Source organism: Melopsittacus undulatus, chromosome 11 (genome assembly GCF_012275295.1).
Source record: "Melopsittacus undulatus isolate bMelUnd1 chromosome 11, bMelUnd1.mat.Z, whole genome shotgun sequence".
Taxonomy (NCBI): Eukaryota; Metazoa; Chordata; class Aves; order Psittaciformes; family Psittaculidae; genus Melopsittacus; species Melopsittacus undulatus.
This window is the reverse complement of record NC_047537.1, coordinates 10,136,965-10,156,592: the sequence shown is the minus strand read 5'-3', so window position 1 is coordinate 10,156,592 and position 19,628 is coordinate 10,136,965. Positions and strand designations below refer to the sequence as shown.

Here is a 19,628-nt window from a genome sequence, read left to right as displayed (position 1 = left end):
TGCTCCAAGCCCCTGTGTCTAACCTGGCCTTGAACACTGCCAGGGATGGGGCAGCATGCTGACTCCTTCACTTCAAGCTGCTATTCTCAGAATCCCTGGACATCTCTTGTTTGTGGCTGAGGAACCTGGGATAGCACCAGACATGTCCCAGAAGTTACCTTTGACACAGGACAGGCATGGGAGAAAGTTTATAGTGCAGCTTGTACTTTGTTATTCCTGGTATTAATAATAATGTAGTAGTAGAGGTAGTGAAGAGGGTGAATGTAGGCACAAGGGCAACAGCATCTTGAGAGCAGAGGAAGGGATTTTCCCAGTAACACAGAGAAAAGCAGACCCTGTCTGGTTTCATTGTCAGTTAAAGCTGTGCCAGTAGCTTTGTGCTTATTAAGAATCCCACAGAAATGAATTGGCACAGCAAGGAGAAATCCCATGGCAAGGGCTTGATTTTGATTTCACAGCCACATGCTGCTGCCCTGCCATGAGCTCACCATCATGTGATGAACTGATACCCAGCTTGTCCTCCCCGACACGTGTCCATCAGCCGCTGGGCATGGAGACAGACGGTACTGGGACAGTGTCTCAGAGCAGAGTCACCTTTCAAAGGTGACTTGGTGGTGGCAGTGCTGCTATAGCTCCCAGTAAGCCACTGGATCATAGAATCCCAGCCTGGTTTGTATTGGAATGGACCTTAAAGCTCATCTAGCTCCAACCCCTCCCACGGGCAGGGACACCTTCCACTAGAGCAGATTGCTCCAAGCCCCTGTGCCCAACCTGGCCCTGGGATGCTGGATTGCTTTCTGGTTTTGCAAAAGGGTTGCTAAAAGGCCACAAAACCTTCACTGCTTTGTTCAGTGTTGCAAAGCAGCTTTCCTTTTGCTGGGGGAGGTTTTTGGGAGCATCCCAAGGAGCAGTTGGAAGCAGCCATGTGCTCAAATGCTGCATCCTGTGCCGAGAGCAGCATGTGGTTTAGCAGCATGCAGAAGCTCTGGTATCCAGAATGTCCACTGGTGCATTGCAGCTGCTTCCTGGCATCTTCTGCATTTCGCTGCATGTCCCCAGTTGCTGCTGGAGAGTGAGACAGGCTCCAACCTCAGCTACTGGTACAGTGATTGCACTGAGCTACTTGCCTCCAATAGGCTCCTGGGTCAGGGATCTCCAGTGTAGAAGCTCCATTTCTGCCCCATCCCTGGCAGTGTTCAAGACCAGGTTGGACACAGGGGCTTGGAGCAGCTGCTCCAGTGGAAGGGGTCCCTGCCTGTGGCAGGGGTTGGAGCTGGAGGAGCTTTAAGGTCCCTTCCAACACAAACCATGCTGTGATTCTGTGAGATAAAAGCAGGATCGGGAAGTGGACATGCTGGAAATGGAGGAAAGAAAATGAAGACACATGGAAATTTAGAGGGTAGAAGAAAGATGAGAAAGATCAGCAGGAATAAAAATATCACTTCAAAACCAAGCAGGTTTACACAGGGCAGCATGGAAACAGAAATACACAAGGAATATTTATAGGTAACATTGTGTTTTTATGAGAAGATAGAACCAGAGTGATCTGGATTGGAGGGGACCTGATTGAATTCAGGACATAGAGAAGACAAAAGCGCAGCCAGTGTGGGTCACATAAGAGCATCTCTATTAGATGCTGCTTACAGGAAGACTCTTGATTTTAGGTCAGCTCCACATTGACCAGTTTACAGAGGTCCTGCTGCTCCTCCACATTGCTGGGGGAGGAAAAAGAGAGAGTCCCTTCTACCCACAAAGCCAGAGCCTGACAAGAACAACCCAGCACTGCCCTGGGCTCCAGCAGACCCTGATCAGAGCAGTGGGAGCAGGATCAGCATAGCTGAGCACTGGGAACTCGAAGTATGGATGACACTAAGGCAGCAGCCAGCAGAGGGGAGGGCTGCAGGGAGTAACCTAGAGTTCTGCCTAGAGTTGCCATCACGCTGCTGACAGGCTGCAACACGTCTCAAACAGCCCTTTGCAAACAGACCTGGTATCTACCATGAAAAAATCACAGGGCCCATAAAAGAAAAAGAGCAAACACAAAAGAACCACAGCACCTGAACTCACCCAGGCAAGACACAGAACCCACAAGAGCTGCCTCTTGGCCTGGCAGTGTCTTTGTGTATTTCCCAGGGCTAATTTCCTGCCCCAAAATCAGAAATAAAACAATGGACGTGATGACAGGAGACTGAAGACAGATACAGGCTCACCTGTGTTATTACTGAAGTGATGAAGCCACATGGCAGATGTCACACAGACCTTAGGGGGATGGAAATAGATTTTATGGGGGGGGGGGGACAGACACGGAAATGTTCAGAGAGGCTGACACTGATGTGTGGGACAGAGTGCATATCTGTGTGCTGTGCACACAGCAAAAAGCAAAGCCCCAGCTGCTGATATATTTGACTAAGTACAGAATACAACCAGGAAGACATTGCTGCACAAGGAAGGGCCATGTTTAAAGTGCTTCCCACAAGAAAAAAAGAACATAGAAGCCAAGAGGGAAAGCAGCAGTTTAGTGCACTTCACAGAATGATTAGAGTTGGAAGGGACCTCTGGAGATCATCCAGTCCATCCCCCAGGATGAGAAGAGGAGCTCCACCCCTGGCAGAGCCTGGCCACAGGGCGCAATAACCACACATTGTAAAGCAAAGCAGGGTAACAAAAGCATTACGAAAAGTGCCCAGAAATAAAGCCTTGCAGCCACAGCACCTTCACATTCAACCTTAGGAACTGTTCCTAACCCCATCCTCTTCTGCTCAAACACCAGCATAAGCAGTGGCTGTGCAGATGGGGAAATGGTGAAAAACAAGGAAGAGAAGGCTATTCAGAGGCAGTGAAGAAGGGACAGAGTAAGAGGGACCCGTGTGGTGGAGGGAAGAGGTAAGTGCAGGTTTCTGGTTTTCTCACCCAAAACTGTCTAAAAAAAGCTGAAAGAAGATCTTGAAATGTCTGTGCCAGGGAGAAGGGTTTTGGTCAATCCATTGCATTGGCCAAACTCAGCCACCCACTGAAACACGGAGCTGAGAGCCCTGTCCCAGGCCAGGAGTTTCCAGAACTTGCAGTGCAACACTTGGGATGAGAGAGCAAAGCCTCTTGCTCTGCTCTGGACATGGTGGCTCATGACCTCCAGGCTGCTGGCAGAGCTGGGGCCTTTCAGAGCTCAAGGCAGGACCATCCTGATCTGCATTAAAGAGCTGGGAAAGGGATGAGCATGATTCATGCTGTGAAGGTGCCTCAGGGCTTTGGCAAGTTGCCTCCAGGTACATTAGAGATGGACCCACAAGGACAAAGCCCATGTTTGAAGCCTCATCACGCAGGTTCCTCCAGCGCTCCACAGACTGGAGGGATTTCAGAAAAGCATAAAATGGGAATTGCAACAAAGTCTAGACAGGATGTGATTAAAGCCTGAATAAGGATTGCCCCAGAGGTAAGGTCAGGGAAAGGACAGATCCTGGCAGGCCTCCAGAGAGGTGGGTTGACTCCTTCAGGAGATGGGAGAGTTTGCTCAGTGATGAGGATGCGGGGCCTGATGGCAAAGCTGCTGATGGCAAAAGATTCTGGGTGGGTTTGGGTTTTGGGGGAGGCTGAAAAGGGCAGAATTAACCAGGATCTCCAGCCCCTGCACCAGGGCCCTCCCCTCTTGAGCCAAAACAGAACAACATCCAGAAAAAGCTCCTGCAAACCACAGGAGCAGGGGTCCAGTTTGAGAGAGATTGGGTGGGAAGAGCAGTGGGAAAGCGGAAAACGCCATGGAGCAAGGAAGAAAGGACCGATAGGAAACAGGACAGCCTCTGTTCAGGCAGCAGAGAAGGCTGGAGAGGGAGAGAGCTTAAGTCCAGCAAAAAGAGAAGTCAGAGGCCTTCTGTACACTGTGTGTCCAGGCCAGTTTCGGTCTTGCTGGCTTCAGAAGTTTAGGTTCTCTTAGGTCCTCTGCACATCACAGCCCATCAGGACCAAAGCAGAACCCATTGCTCCATTGGAGAAGGGAAGTCTCTGGCTTTCCAGAGACCTGCAGCAACCCCTGAAAGGTCTGCAAAGCCTGCCCTGACCCTGTGACACACTGCAGGCATGAGACAGCCCTTCCATGGGGACATGGCTGATGTCCAGTGCTGCTGCCCTCAGCTGTCAGCTCTCAGCAACAGGGAGCCATGCAACAGCACCACGCTTGTGTCCACACCAAGGGAAAGATCCCTGCCTTCCAAAGCAGACACTGCCACGTGCTTCTTTCCATTCACTGCTTCTGGTTTTCCACTCTGCTTAGTCACAGCCTCTTGCCTTGCATTTTGCCAGGTGTGCACAGGCATCACAGCCTCAGGGCACCATCATTCCCAAACAGTGTCTCACACTCCTGGCCAGCATGCAGCATCCTGCCCTTCCTTGGCAGCAGCTCCAGCTGGAAAATCCTCTTCCAGGCTCATGCTCCTCTTTAGGGTATCATAAGCAAACAGAGTCCTTCCCCTGAGAGTCCTCCTCCTGATCCTGCCCAAGCTGGGTCTCTGGAATGGCCATTTGGAGACAGAGCAACACATCTCCTCCAGACAGGCTTGTCCTGAGGCTCTCCATCATCTAAATATGAATCCCCCATACACACACATGCTCCACCCAGGCTCAAACAGCATTAGTTATTCATAGTTATTCTACATTTGGCTGCTACCACAGACCTCTGAGTTTGGTCTGAAAGTGAGCAACTCCAAACAAGCCAGGAGAAAAATCCTGACTTCAGACTGGCCTTCACATTTCCAAACCATCACAGCACAGCTGCTACTCAGCCATAGGTTTACCTGATTTTCATTCATGAGGGTGTGCAGAAGACCCTGAGCAGCAAGGAACAGCAGCACAGAGAGGGGAAGAGGTTCTTTTACAAATCAGTGTCAAGTTTCCTACCGATCAGGCAATTCCCTCATGTACTTTGGCAGAAAGCAAAAAGAAAAGTGATTCAAGTCAAAACAAGGGATGAATCACACTTTGAAAACCAGAAAGAGAGACACTTCAAGTATCACAGAGTTGTACTGTTTTGTAGAGGCCAATGATGTGATGTGTCTCTGAGATTCTGCTGTTGGTCATCCAGAAGGTGTTATCAGAAAGCCCAGAGAAGCTGTGGCTGCCCCATCCCTGGCAGTGCTCAAGGCCAGGTTGGACACAGGGGCTTGGAGCAAGCTGCTCCAGTGGAAGGGGTCCCTGCCCGTGGCAGGGGTTGGAGCTGGAGGAGCTTTAAGGTCCCTTCCACTGCAAACCAGGCTGGGATTTATGATTCTATGAAACTAAGATTAGCCAAATTAAAATTCCTTATGGCACATTGCTTCCTCCAAATTCAAACCAAAATCATGCTGTGCAGTGGTGAGATTCTCTGAAAATGCCCCAAAGAAGCAGCATTTCCCTCAGCACTGGCAGTGCTGGGAAGGGCTCTCCCAGCTGCTGCTTCCTCTGTCCCAAATCGTGGGGCTTTGTAGACTTTGCAGCTGGATGCGAGTGAAGCCAGCAGCAAATGTAATCAACACATCCCAAGTCTGCCAGTTGGGATGCTGAAAGCTGACCCTTACCCAGGCTCAGCACGTAGCCAAAGCTTCCCCAGGTTTTTAACAGCCTTCTGATAGCATTGCAGAGAAGCACCAGAAAGAAGGAAAAGAAAGGGGAATTTGGACAAGGCATGCGACCTCTTTCAGGAGCTGAATTTCCGGAAGCTCCTGTTCTCTGTCTAGTCCTCTAACCTGGCCCAAAATACTCTTAAACTCCCTCTTTCTGGGCCTGAGTGGCCTCAACTACCAGACTGTGACCAGCAGGCATTTGCCATGTGCAGTTTCTTTGTGAACATGAAGGAAGACAAGAAAATAAAGTTGATGTCTAGCAGAGGAAAGCTTTGGTATTGAGTTTATCCCATGATAAACTGACTACAAGTTTCCAAATATCATATTGATGTCAGCACTACACAATAAAACATTTCCCTTTGCAATCTGCTATATAAGACTACAGAGAGCATGTTTAGAAAGCTCAGAATCTTACCTGTATGGTCCTGGTCCTGCTCTCATGAAGCAGCAACTCCTCTGACAGCAGCAGAGTTCGGGCTGGGTTACAAAGATCTAGGGGCTACATTTGAAAGGAAACAGGAAAAAAAGAGACTGAATCAGTCAAACCTTCCACTGGAAATGTGGTTTCCCAGAACAACTTTCCACCCCCAAACCCACTTTGTCTGCACTCTGAGCACTAAGTCATTCAGGAAGAAGCCACCCCACAGTGTGCTCAGAAGGACAGCAGGTCTGCAGTCCAGCCACATGATAAAGAGAAGGCTGAACACTTAACACCTACGTCAGACCCAGCTATAAAAAGACCATCAGCCTCCTGCTTCTGCACGTCAACTGCTCCGCAGCGTGGGCTTGGCGATGGGTGCTTCTTAGCAGGAAACACAACCACAACAGTGGCACGCTGGGTTCTCACACCCCTCAGACAAGAATATTTGCTATATGATTTTATGGATTAGAGGCACAGAGTGGTTTGGGTTGGAAGCGACATCAGACCAGGTTGCTCCAAGTTCTGTCCAACACTGCCAGGGATGTGCCAGCGCCTCAGCACCCTCCCAGGGAAGAGCTTCTGCCTAAGAGCTCATCTCAGTCTCCCCTCTGGCAGGTTAAAGCCATTACTCTCACAGTGAGTTAAAGTGACTTCATGAAGGCTGTCACACTGAGCGCTCAGCTCCCTGGTTTGTGCCTTCCCTGTTTAATGCTGGACAAGAACAGGACAGGCTCACTTGTCCCAGCTGCAGAACAAACCCTGACAAACCAGCCCAGGGCAATCATCCTGAGCTGCATGACCAGCATACACATGAGGGGACCTGCACGGGGGCCTTGCAGTATGTGGGAACATAAAACCAGTTCCTCAATTGCAGCAACAGCCCAGACTCAACCCAAGACACAAGTTTTGGGACTAAACAGGCAGAAGTGCTGGTTGTGACCTTCCACAAGGCAAGCTGCACACAGCCAGGGCTGGTGAACACACTGGTGCTAATGTGAACAGCCATGCAGGTGCTGTTGGGGAGGATGGAGATGAGCATAAGACTAGCCCCCCCAGCACCAGCCCAGCCCCACGTTTACCCTCGGATCTAGTTCAGGCTGGAGTGATGGACAACATGGATCATGGGTTTCAGTTAATCACCACCATGAGCTGACATGACACTACTATTGCCACTTGCAGGGGAGGACTAATGGTTTTCCACAGGGATTCAGCAGTAACATACTTAAACATATAGGATTGGATGAGGTTTTCTGGGGTTCTGGCCATATGAGGGACAAAATGTAAGGCATGGATGCAGTTAGAGATGCTATCATCAAATTCAGGATCAAGTCTGAAGAAAAACATTCATGGAACTGAGGAGTGAGAGCATCCTCTGTCAAGCCATTTTGCCCTGGATCCTTGTCTGGGATTTTAGTGTTGGCCACCATCTAAACTGAAAGAACCTTTGCACACTGTTATTAACAGAACATAGAACCTATGGAACTATGTGAAACTGGTGGCTGAAGCCCAGAAGCTGGGATACCTTCTCCTGACTCAAGCAAGCACCCAAGGACCACATCTGAAAGCTGAAAAGGCAAAAGTCTCCAATGGACAATCACTTGGGCAGGACACAATTCCCTTTGAGAATGTACCCAGTACTGTGCTAAGTACTGCCAGTGCCAGAGGGGATCCATGCATTCATGGGGTATACTGCTGGGAAACAAATCCACTTTGCATGGCAACCTGCACCCACCTCCAACAGCAACAACTGAGTGCATCAGACCCATAACACCACACTTCAGCTGCCCTTACCTGCACAAAGATGGGGAACACCAGCACTTTGGGAGCCAGCGTCACGTAGGTGCCGTAGCTGGAGTGTGGGATGTGTGGCCTCACTATGGTGCAGTTCTGGTAGTTCCCATAGCTCTTCATCGTCTGCACAGTCTTCATGAGCCTGGATTTTCTGCTGGAGCCTGTGTGTGATTTCCCTTTACATGCATTTCCTGGGAGGAAGCAGAGAGAAACCCAGACTCAGGGGATTGCTCCCACAGAGCTGCTGCACGCTGCCAGCTCACTCCCTGTTCCCACAGGCTGCAGGAGGGCACTCAGAGCGAGAGGGGAAGAGCTGGAGCCCAGAGCTGCAGGGACATCCATCATACTGCTGTCAAAGTTTCCCAGGGACCCATGAAATAACAGCACGGACCTCACTTCTAATGCAAGCTGACATCTCCCTGGACATTTCTGCTCAAGATCTACTCGCCTGTTGGACCAAGGAATTAGCTGCATCCCACCAGCAGCACAAACACCTCTGGGTGTGTGCGAATGAAAACCCAAGGAAGTCACAGAATCCCAGCCTGGGTTGGGTTGGAAGGGACCTTAAAGCTCTGCCAACCCCTGCCATGGGCAGGGACCCCTTCCACTGGAGCAGCTGCTCCAAGACCCTGTGTCCAACCTGGCCTTGAACACTGCCAGGGATGGGGCAGCCACAGCTTCTCTGGGCACCTGTGCCAGTGCCTCAGCACCCTCCCAGGGAAGAGCTTCTGCCTAAGAGCTCATCTCAGTCTCCCCTGTTTACATCTGAACCCATTCCCCTTGTCCTAGCAAGTCCAGCTGCAGGCCATCTCCTCTGTCACTGCGTGTCTGCTGCCACCTGCACAATGTGTGAATACAGAACTCTGGAGGAAGAGATATGATGCTGCTATAGACACCTCCCTGTGCAGTACTGAAGGTACAACATTAATACAGAACAACCCCAAACATGACTTTAAATGGACATTCTTGAATCACAGGAGCACCAAGGAGGTTCCCACCATTGGGGAATACCACTGAAGTATGACCCTTCCCTTTGCAGGGAGGGGAAAATTTGCTGTGACTAACTCAGCATGGAGAGAAACACTGGAAATTTAAACCTTGGGACATTTTTGTCCAGCCAAGTCCAGCCTGCTGTGGATTCTGGGTATGGAAATTAGCAAAGAGCAGGAATTCCACATCATGGGGTGCCTAGAGATGGGTTAATCACATTTTTTAGAAGATACTAAGATTTGAGGTGTCAGAGAAGGGCACAGGAGTGAAAAACACATTCATGGCATGGGATCAATCCATACATTTCCAAATCACTCCCATGGATGCAATGGCTGCTCAGACGTGGGGGTGTATTTATAAAGGATGAGCTCATTTTGCATGAGGCTGCCACAACACCAGCCACTGGGTTCAGCATCACATTTCAGTGCTGGAAAACATCCAAGCAGCCTGACTGGACTTCACTTTGTCCCTCTTCATTGCAGGGAGCCATTATCCCCACTCAGAGCATGGATTACACAGGAGCTTTCCCCTCCAGCCTCCTACCTCAGCTGGCTGAGCATCACTCTGACGTGCCCAACAAGCCAACGCCAGGTACTGCAGCCACCCCAAACCCTGCATCACTAGAGGCCAGGAGACATCAGGTGATGTGTCAAACCAGCCCCAGCATCCCAAATGCAATTGATAATCCTGTGATTAAAAGCATTGTTGATAACTATCAACAGTTATTCTTGCTCCCTGCACTCTCTCCCCTGTGAGGGGGAGTCCTTCCTTCCGTGATATATAGGATTTCTAAGCTCTTTCCTCCCATCCCAGAGGAATGCCTTTGGATATACCCAGCAAGCTCCCACCAGTATTTCCTCTCATGACTGCAGGCATGGGATGTGGGGTGCTCTGGAGATGCTTTGCCTGGATACAAACTACCATTTTCTCAGCACCAGGGTTGAGGTGGGAACATCTCAGACCACTGGGAGCCAGTCCTAGAACTCACAAGCAACAACGCCAACAGGAACTGAATGTCTCTGACCCAAAATTCATGCTTCCATCAAAAGAAATCCCATTGAAAAATCCAAGTATTTCATCCCTGCCTCCTGAGGCTGAATCAAGCAAGCTTGGGTCCACCAGGCAGACCTCTCCACTTGGGGTTGAACATACCCATCTGAGGAGCTGGAGCACTGGCCAGTTCTCCCTTCCACTATGTCTCAGGAACATAGAATCATAGAATCATCCCAGCCTGGGTTGTGTTGGAAGGGACCTCAAAGCTCCAACTCCTGCCACGGGCAGGGACCCCTTCCACTGAAGCAGCTTGCTCCAAGCCCCTGTGTCCAACCTGGCCTTGAACATTGCCAGGGATGGGGCAGCCACAGCTTCTCTGGGCACCCTGTGCCAGCGCCTCAGCACCCTCACAGGGAAGAGCTTCTGCCTAAGAGCTCATCTCAGTCTCCCCTCGGGCAGGTTCAAGCCATTCCCCTTGGCCTGGCCCTACAGGCCCTTGTCCCAAGCCCCTCTCCAGCTTTCCTGCAGCCCCTTTAGGCACTGGAGCTGCTCTCAGGTCTCCCCTTCAGGAGCCTTCTCTTGTCCAGGCTGCCCCAGCCCAGCTCTCTCAGCCTGGCTCCAGAGCAGAGCTGCTCCAGCCCTCGCAGCATCTCCATGGCCTCCTCTGGCCTCGCTCCAACAGCTCCAGGTCTCCCTTGTGCTGCTGCCCCAGAGCTGGATCAGGGCTGCAGGGGGGGTCTTCCCAGAGCACAGCAGAGGGGCAGGATCCCCTCCCTGAGCTGCTGCTCACACTCTGGGGGTGCAGCCCAGCAAACCTTCCTGCAGCCCCTGCTAGAGGAATGCCCAGCAGAGACCCCTGAGCCCTACATTGCTCCCCAGCCCCGGAGAGTTCTGCTCCAGGCACAGCAGATTTCTGCACAGTAGCTCCTGCCTCTGCACTGATCGGATACCCACAACCTTCCCAGGCAGAAACGAGCCAAAACACTTCTGACCATGGCTCAGAGCAGATAAGGTCTCGTCCAAAGCAAATAAACGAACCTACCCAACATTACATATTCCATTAAGTATTAGGAAATAGCACATTTACTTTCAGATAAGCACCAGCAGAGCCAGCCCGTGCTCTGCTGGCAACACAAACCTGCTGTTTACTGCTTGCTTTAAGAGCCTGCCTTGGCAGCGGGGGGGGGGGGGCCTGGTGACCTAAAAGGTTGTTTCCACCTCTAAGTGCAACAACCCTGACATTTTCTCTTTTCCCTTTGTCCTGGTTGCACTGGCGGATGAAATCAAAGCATGAAAGAGAGCTCAACACAGGACAGATACAATCTGGCTGGGAATGCAGGATCTGCTTTTCCTCTTAGCCCCAAATCACCTCATTTTATCAGAGGAATTCACCTGCAGAAGTCCTGTTTTCTGCACACTGGCAGACACAGATCCAGCCTGCCCCAGCTGTCAGCTCCTGTCACTGTGGGACTGGTGGCCAGCTCTTAATCACTGCTCAGGGTAAATAATGCATCCCTCCCTCTGAAGACTTAACATTAAATACACTGAAAACCATCACTAAAATGTGTTATGGGAAGAAGCCGAGCCTCTCAAATTGCACCCTGCTGTAAGAACAAGTCCCCATGGTCCAGCTCATCTTTTCACAGCATCCACAAAGAGCAGGAGGGAGCTGCAATTATCCATAGTACAGAACATCCCCTACAGCTGAGCCATGGGAATACTTCTGGCTGCAGAGCTCCAAGGCTTGCAGCACCCAAGGTACAGGGGGCTTGGACCCACACTGCTCCCTCCTACTCCCCAACATCCCTATCATGCCTTTGACAGCCCTACACTTTGCCTTCAGTGGACCCTGTCCCATCTTTACAGGCAGTACAGGGTTTTCTAGCTGAGGTAAAGACACCCCTGGAAGATCATGCCTGGGAACTCAGCTCTTCTGCAGACATGCAGCTTATGCTAAGGGCATCCCAACACACCAGGGTGCAAGAATAGCCTCCCAAAGCTCCCAGGTTTGAGCAGGAAACAAGTGGTTCTGCAGGGAGCAGGATTCCTGCAGTCCCCATCCCTGCCACACACCTCATCCCACAAGCCCAATCATTCCTGGTTCTCCAGCAAGACCCAGCAAACATGTTGCAGAAAATGAGTTTATGTTTCAAAGGCGTTTCAAGAAGAGCTGATCCAGAGCCTGCAGAGACCTGCAGCAGCCAGGAAATGAGCATTCCCCAAAGCTGGCACATCAACCTGCACTACTGTTTGTACAAATCTGAGTCACGACCATCCTCGCTGCCTTAGCAATAAAGTGAACATCAAAGCAGAGGCCACAGTACTGGCATCCCCAGCAAGGCATCATGCATACAAAGGGAAATACATCATGGATGGGCCCAGGGACACATCTGGGGAACAGCCACAACAGCAACACTGAACACTGTCACACTTCATTGCTTCCATCACACCCCTGATGGAAAGAGAGACCTTCTCACCATGCACAAGGCTGTGACACTGTGCTCACCTCTGGGCCTGGGGTAAGGCTCTTGCTTTTATCTCTAACCCAGAGTGGGAAGATGATCCTACCCAAAAGCCCCCAGACAAGGCTTCAATAGCACTGGAAAGACCATGTTTAGCTCTGCTGGGTGTTCTAAGCAGTGTTTTCAGCACATCAGGAACTTACCCCCAGTCTCATTGTCCTCTTGATAGACAGGTCTCAGCAGCTGTAAGATACAACCCAGGAAGGACACAGTCACCTGAAGTAGGCTTGAGGTAGACTTGACAACAATCAATCACAAATGTTAGCATGACAAACCCAGCAAAGCCAAAGCACTCCAGAGAGGGGAAAATCACATTTGCCATTGCCAGCAGAACAGGAGTTGCACTGTGGGCTATGCAGTGGAAATACTTCCTTCCCAGATCCTCACCCCCAGGTGAGTCCTGAGAGGAGGCTGCAGGTCATTCACCATTCTGCAGTCATGGTGTGTTTTAGGAACATAGTGAAAGCTCCACCAACGGACACAGGTCTGGCTTGTAAAAATGACGGGCTCTAGAGACATTTAGAGATGATGCTCACTAAGACTAAAGCAAGAGAGGATGCAGCAAGCACAGCCAACAGCCACATGCACTAACTTGAGCACGGGGCTGGAGAGCAGCCCTACCTGGCTCCCAGGGTTCACAGGGGCTAAGATGATGTAGTTCTGGTCTGCAGCAGAGGGCACCCGGGACAGGGCTGGCAGGGTGCTCTGACCCCGCTTGCCAAGCTCCGTGTACCTCTCCCAGCTGTTGAGCACCAGCCCATCGCTCCCATCGTACAGGACGTGGCAGCTCCGGCGCTGCTCGGGCCGCGGGGGCACAGAGCTGTTCTTCTCCCGCTTGTTGGGTGGTGACTGGAGGTCGTAGGCAGACTTGCAGGATGATCTGCGGATCATGCCCTCGTGTCCCGACTTCACCTGGGGCACCAGCCGCCACACCAGCAGGATGATCTCAGTGGGACAGTTCCTGGAAGGGATGGCAAGGGACAAGTCAGGGATGGAGCCATAGGGAGCGAGGCCTCTGCATCACTCAACCATGAGCCCTGCAGTCTTTCTTCCCTCTAATGCCTCTGCCCCGTCCTGCCCTTCCCAGCTCCTGCACCCTTTCTTCTTCTCCACAGAATCCTTTCCCAGTCTCCTGCATCCCTTCAAGCTTCTTCCCACTCAAAGCTCCTGCTGCCTGCCCTGGAGCTCTGAGTGGCAGGGCACTGCTCTCAAACCACCTCTCCCACAGCCCTGCAGTGATGCTTTGGGGGAATACTCACCGGATTTCATGTGCCAGCTCTACACACTTCCAGTGCTCCACAGGCTGCTCATTCAGCTGCAGCACCGTGTCGAGTTGCTGCAGACCTGCTTTTTCTGCTGGGCCACCTACAGAGAGAAGAGACAAATGCCAGTCACCCACTGTTTCCTTAAACACCCACATGTGAAGTGGGGTCAGCCAGCCTGGAGCTTCACCTTCCGATGTGCAAACACGCTCAGTGCCTGGGACAAAGTCACAAATGCTCTCTCAGAGCTATTGCATGAACTTCCTGTGTTTCCTGGTGTGCACTGGGAGCACCGGGGCACAACAGAGACACCAAGTGCATCCTGCAGATCCACATCAAGGGGATGCTCCCACGACCCTGCTCCCCTCTGTATGCCCATCTGACACCCCCACAGAGATGCTTTCCATAGGTTTCCAAACCAGACAGTTCTCAGGTTGAAGAGGGAACAAAATCTCTGCAACTGACTGCAAACACTGCCAAAATAGTGAACCAGCACGAACCCAATGACCTCTGACTTCATCAGAGGCACTAGAGAATTCACAAGTTTCTTGGGGTAACTGGGATCCTGCAAGGCCCTGGAGCTTCTGAAACACAGCACATTCCAGGAGTGGAACAGCAGCAGTCACCCTTCACATCAAGAGGGATAACATGACCTGCTCTCTTACCTGAGTCCACTGCCTGCACACGGACAGGGGAGTCACAGCAGATGGTGAAGCCAAACCCATCGTTCCCTCGAGGGATCGTGATCTGAAAGAGACACCAGAGTCACCGTTAGGTCTGAAACAGCCACTGTGTGCAGCCAGTGAGCACCCTCCTCACCTGCACCCTGCCCGAAGGGCTGCCACAGTGACCACACCGCCCCATGAGCCCCACAGACAGTGGGTCTCCCCTGCTGCACCCAACAGGGTGGGAAGGGTGCTAAGAGCAATGCAAACTCGAGCTGAGGAGCAACAGGATGCTACACAATACGTGCTGACTGAGCATACACAGGACTCTGCAAGAGTAAGGAAAGGTCTGATAAGCCATTAGGAAGGGTAACCTGGCAGCCTGGCTCTGACGCGGGTTTCCAACACTGCTTCTCTACACTAGAGACTTAAATATTTCATTTCCAGAAATAGCAGCACTCCTCTGACTTGCAGATGGGCACCCATGTCCGTGCTGGAACAGGCTCCATGCCCAGCACCCCATGGGCTGTGGATGTTTTCTCTCACTGAGCCTGGAGAGGATGGATGCTGTTGATGTCAGTTCACTCCTCCTGATTCAAGAGCCATTGAGCTTATTACTACAGTGATATTTATTTTGTGATGCTGGCTCCCAGCAGCAGCTCAGCAGGACTGTTCCTGTAGATACCTGATTACCCCCCAAGACATTTGTCAGGATCCTTGTTTCACCGACAGGGAAAAGAAAACTCCAGCATCTGACCTCTATTATTTCGAGAACAAATAGCCAGAGAGAAGATGAAGAACTCAGGAGAAGCTTCCAAGGAGGGAACTGGCTCCTGGCTCCTTTACCGCAGGAGGGCAAATGCAAGGAGCTTCCATTTCCCTGCACCTTGTCCCTGCTTGATTGCTCAGCAGAAAGCCAGGCTTCAAAAGATAAAACTCTTTGCCTGGCAGGACATAAAACAGGTCCAGGCTCCCCACACTGAGTGCTCTTCTCTGGAGTTTGCTGGATTCTCAAACAGGGAGGAGGCTGCTTGTGGCTCTGCACCTTCAAACCAGCTGCACAACCATCCCAAACACAAGGCACAGGGATGTGAGTTCTGCATTACCACCTCAGGAGCCAGCTCAGCATCTCTCCACCATGGAGACTCCACAGGCACTTCTAGCCCAAAGCTTCCCCACAACAAGAGGGCTCCTGCTCCTTCTCCCTGAGCTGCTCCCTCTTATCCACCACCAGTGGACACTTCCCTGTGCCGCTAAATAGGAGCTCCTCACTGCTGATGGTTCCCTCTCCTCAGTTCCCAGCACCATGGCCATTACAAGGAGCTGAATGGCCATTTTTGATGCTGTGCACAGAACTGGTACAAGCGTTTGACACAAGCTGAAAGATGGGAGTGAAGGTGGAGAGAGACTCCAGCACCACAGGGGTCTCTGTAGCTGTAACTTCGTCACTAAATGCAAAAGAAATTACCAAAATAGAGAACTGAGGAGGTTTAAGACACAAATCACAGTCCGTTGGCATTAATACAAAGCAGAGCAGCCTTTTGGCATCAGATGGTCACTACAGCCCCAACAAGAAGTGTGCATTTTTAGTGCAGCTGGTTCTTTGTGCAGTGCCCAGGATACACTGTCCCCACAGCAGCTTTAGCACGGCATGAAAGATCAGCACAGGAGTGCACAGAAAAGCTGACCATCAGCCAGGAGCACCAGTCCAGACCATGGAAGAAAAACTGTGTTCAAAAGTGCAGGAGACTGGGACCTGTGCAAGCAGAACCAGCACCAGGCATTGCCCACTGTGCAGGTCTAGGACAGCTTCCACCACCATTCACAGCAATCTGCTCCTCTTAAAGCAAGTCCAGCTTCAAGCAATGCTCAATTCCCAAATACATCCACACTGAGACAAATTTGAAGAGCTATAGCAGCAGCCTGGCAGAGACCTGGCTGCAGCAGTGCCTGCCTTGCCTCTAATGAGTGTTGAATTGAGACAACACCTCGCAGCTCAATGCTTCCACCATCATAGAATCAGAGTAGTTAGGGTTGGAAAGGACCTTAAGATCATCTAGTTCCAATCCTCCGTTACCTTCACATTACACAGTAAATGCTTCCCGTCTGTCCCCATTTACACACTGCAGCATCAGCAGAGACACCTACCTGAGGATGCTTTCCATGTGTTCCCGATATTATAACTTACAAACTATAACAACAGCAAACCAACATGCTGGAATCAGCAGACAGCCCAGGAATAACAAGAAAGCCTGCAGACACTCCTAAACTTAGCCAAGCCTTGCACACACACTCACGCTGGCGCATGGATTTCTTCCCATGGGAGACACAGACCTGCCTGTACCTCCGCTCTGAGCACACCTTGCAGAGTCCATTGAAACGGTTCATGGCTGGAAACACTCAACTCGCCGTTAGCCCATGAAAACCCAGTCCCCTGGAGCAGGCGTGATCCCGAGCTCCTCGTATCGCACGAGTGTGGAACAAACCACAGTCAAACTGGCATGACCGCCCATGGGAACCCAGCTCCAGAGAAGAATGGCAGGAAGCCACCTTTCACCTCCCCAGCCCCTGTCTGTGCTGTATGCCGCTTGACGATAAGCCAGAGGGCTTCCTGAAAACCCTAACTGACAAGGAAGAGAGAGAGTTTTATATTAAGATTCCTGTCAACTATTGAGTATTCCCTAGTCCCTGCTCTGTTGATGGGGCTTTTGTTCCCAGAGCATTCTTCAGGCGCAGGGAGCACTTTGTTATTGCAACGCTCTCACAAACACTTGGAGGATGTTTGAGCGGTGTTTCACAGGCTCTGTGAGCTTTGCTGCACTGAAGAGAGGAGCTGTGCTCATTACAGGCGTCAGGATAAGAGAAGGTTTAAAGGGGAAAAGCAAAAGCAGAGTTTGTTTTGAACAGACCCAGAGGATAGGCACATCCTGATGCTTTGTGCTCACAGAGGCACGGAGGGGGAAGCAAAGAGGTCAGTTGATTTGCACCCATCGTGTAACATTGGAGTTAAAAATTAACTCTTCACACAGCAGGGCACAAAGCAGGACTTGGTGAGTCTGCACTGCACAGCCCTGACCGCCAGCGTTGCAGTACAGCCCCATGGAGGTGGGTTTGCAGTGGAGACAAAAGCACCTTCCCCACTCAGGCATGGGGATGGAAACGAGAGGAAAGGCTCAAGGGAAAGCAGCCCCCGTGGTCCCTGGGCTGGCAGGGCCGGGGCAGGGGAGGGAGCACAGGGAGCCCCAGCACTCCCAGAGGACACTGCCCGGGGCTGCTCCGGGCGCATTGTCCCAGCGGCCGCACCGCCGGGCTGGAGCTGGATGGGATCATTCTTCCTTCCCAGCCACCGTCTCCCAAGCCGGGGCGCTGCCGGGGAGGAAGGGAGGAGAGGGGCGCTGGCTTTGTTTGTCTTGCTCAATCCTACGCTTTAAAGCAAGTAACTGAAAACGCAGCTGAGGGAAGCAGCAAAGCGGAATTCGGCACAGATAAATCACGGGGCCGGCCGAGCCCGGTTTCCGATGCAAGCCATGTGTTTGTGTTCCCATTTCCCATCCTTGCCTTCCTATAAATCACCAAGGCTCCACCATGGGCCTTTCCCTTCCCAGAGCAAGCAGCCCTGAAAGAAGAGGAGCAGATACACCCGTCCACAGAGACACGGAGCCGGCCAGGGACTGATGCTGTGTGACAGGCAGGCAGCCAGCCCTGTTCCCACTGCTCCCAGTTCCCATCACTCCCAGTCAATGGTGGCTGCTTTATCTCTGTGGCAATAGACTGAAGAAACAGGAGGTCCCTGTATGGGAATGGGGAATGAGTGTGGGGTTACTACCCACATCAGCCACTTCCAGCTCAACTGGGATAACTCCCTATAAAAGCCAGCGTCTACAGGGAGACTCCCACAGCTCCTACTTCAGCATCACCCTCACTAATGCTCTGGCCCTTGGTTCATTTGCCACCCATCCATGCAGGCTTTGCTGCCAGCAAGCTCCCTACTCCACATCTTCACAGCCCTGGCAGGACACAGCCTTGGTGGGTCACAGCCCTGTCATACCTACCTTCAGCTGCTCCATGGTCCCATCATCCTGGCTTTCCTGTGCTGCACTCTGACTTTCCTGCATGGGCTCTTAAAAAAAAACAGGGAAAGGCCATTTCAGAGCAACAACACACATCTGACAATTCCACACTGCATCTACAGACTCTATACAAGACCTTTACATGTCATGGGCACACCTCCAGGCTGGGGCAGCCCTGCATGGTAGCAGCTGTGGTGTGGCTGTACACATAGGACAGGCATTGCTGTCTCTGCTCCACGCCAGCCTGGCCTCCTCCACACACCCTGGCAGCACAGCAAGAACAAGGCAGGAGAACAAGCTCCCCACTATCCTGCACAGACCCCAGGAGCCAAACAGAGTCTGGCCATGGGCCTCAGCCCCAGGTCTGAGAGGCAGGATCAGCATGATGGAAAGCCAAGCAAGGAGAGAAGTGGCTGCAGTGTTGGGGTCCCCATAGAGCCCCAGATAGCCCCACTGAGCAGGAGCAAGGGCTGAGGGAGAAAGCTCAGTGCCTGTGCAGAGCCCACTGAACCAGCCAGGATCTCCCCATGTCAGTCTCTTGGGGACCCAGGGCCTCACTGGGCTGCCCATGGGGGAGACGGTGCTCTGGGGCTGGGGGCTGCTCCATGCCACGAGGATTGAGTCCTCTTCCAAACCATGCCAGAACTCCATGGGACATCCAAGTTGGGGGAACTCACCTCTGCTCTGCTTCAGCCGCCGCATGGCCACCTTCAGGTGTTTGGTCCTGCCCAGGTCCTCCCCAAGGAGATAGTACCAGCCACTGATCTCCTGCAGGGAGGAAAGAAGCTGTTGATGAAAGGGCAGATACTCACCCTTATTCTTTTCTCACCTTGGAGAAGAGGAGGCTCCAGGGAGACCTTGTAACAGTTTTCTGATGCCTAAAGGGGCTACAAGAAACCTGGAGAAGAGCTTTGGACAAGGGTCTGTAGGGACAGGCCAAGGGGAATGGCTTGAACCTGCCCGAGGGGAGACTGAGCTGAGCTCTTAGGCAGAAGCTCTTCCCTTGAGGGTGCTGAGGCGCTGGCACAGGGTGCCCAGAGAAGCTGTGGCTGCCCCATCCCTGGCAGTGTTCAAGGCCAGGTTGGACACAGGAGCTTGGAGCAAGCTGCTCCAGTGGAAGGGGTCCTTGCCCGTGGCAGGGGTTGGAGCTGGAGGAGCGTTAAGGTCCCTTCCAACCCAAACCAGGTTGGAATTCTGTGATGATTCTATGAAACTGAGGAAAGGGGAGGTATCCAGCAGCATTATGCAGTACCCAGGAGCCAGGGCCAGCTCATCTCAGCCCATGCTGAGGTCCCAGGAGGGCCACATGCCCCAGCATCCTCCTCC

At 52.0% G+C, this 19,628-nt stretch overlaps 1 protein-coding gene across 2 annotated transcripts in view; it reads right to left on the bottom strand.

Annotated features, from left to right (window-relative positions):
* The window catches only part of RGS3 (regulator of G protein signaling 3), a 69,089-nt gene that overhangs the window by 40,899 nt on the left and 8,562 nt on the right, over positions 1–19,628 (bottom strand). Inside the window, exons 7-14 of one of the 2 annotated variants that reach the window (XM_013129980.3) lie at positions 18,980–19,070; positions 18,285–18,352; positions 14,233–14,314; positions 13,565–13,670; positions 12,927–13,266; positions 12,449–12,488; positions 7,801–7,991; positions 6,004–6,087 (exon numbers count right to left, since the gene is read on the bottom strand). In XM_013129980.3, the coding sequence (XP_012985434.2) occupies positions 6,004–6,087; positions 7,801–7,991; positions 12,449–12,488; positions 12,927–13,266; positions 13,565–13,670; positions 14,233–14,314; positions 18,285–18,352; positions 18,980–19,070 (1,002 nt within the window). Of the gene's footprint in view, positions 1–6,003; positions 6,088–7,800; positions 7,992–12,448; positions 12,489–12,926; positions 13,267–13,564; positions 13,671–14,232; positions 14,315–16,566; positions 16,696–18,284; positions 18,353–18,979; positions 19,071–19,628 lie in introns of those variants that run through there. The other variant, XM_005140673.3, reaches the window with a different exon arrangement.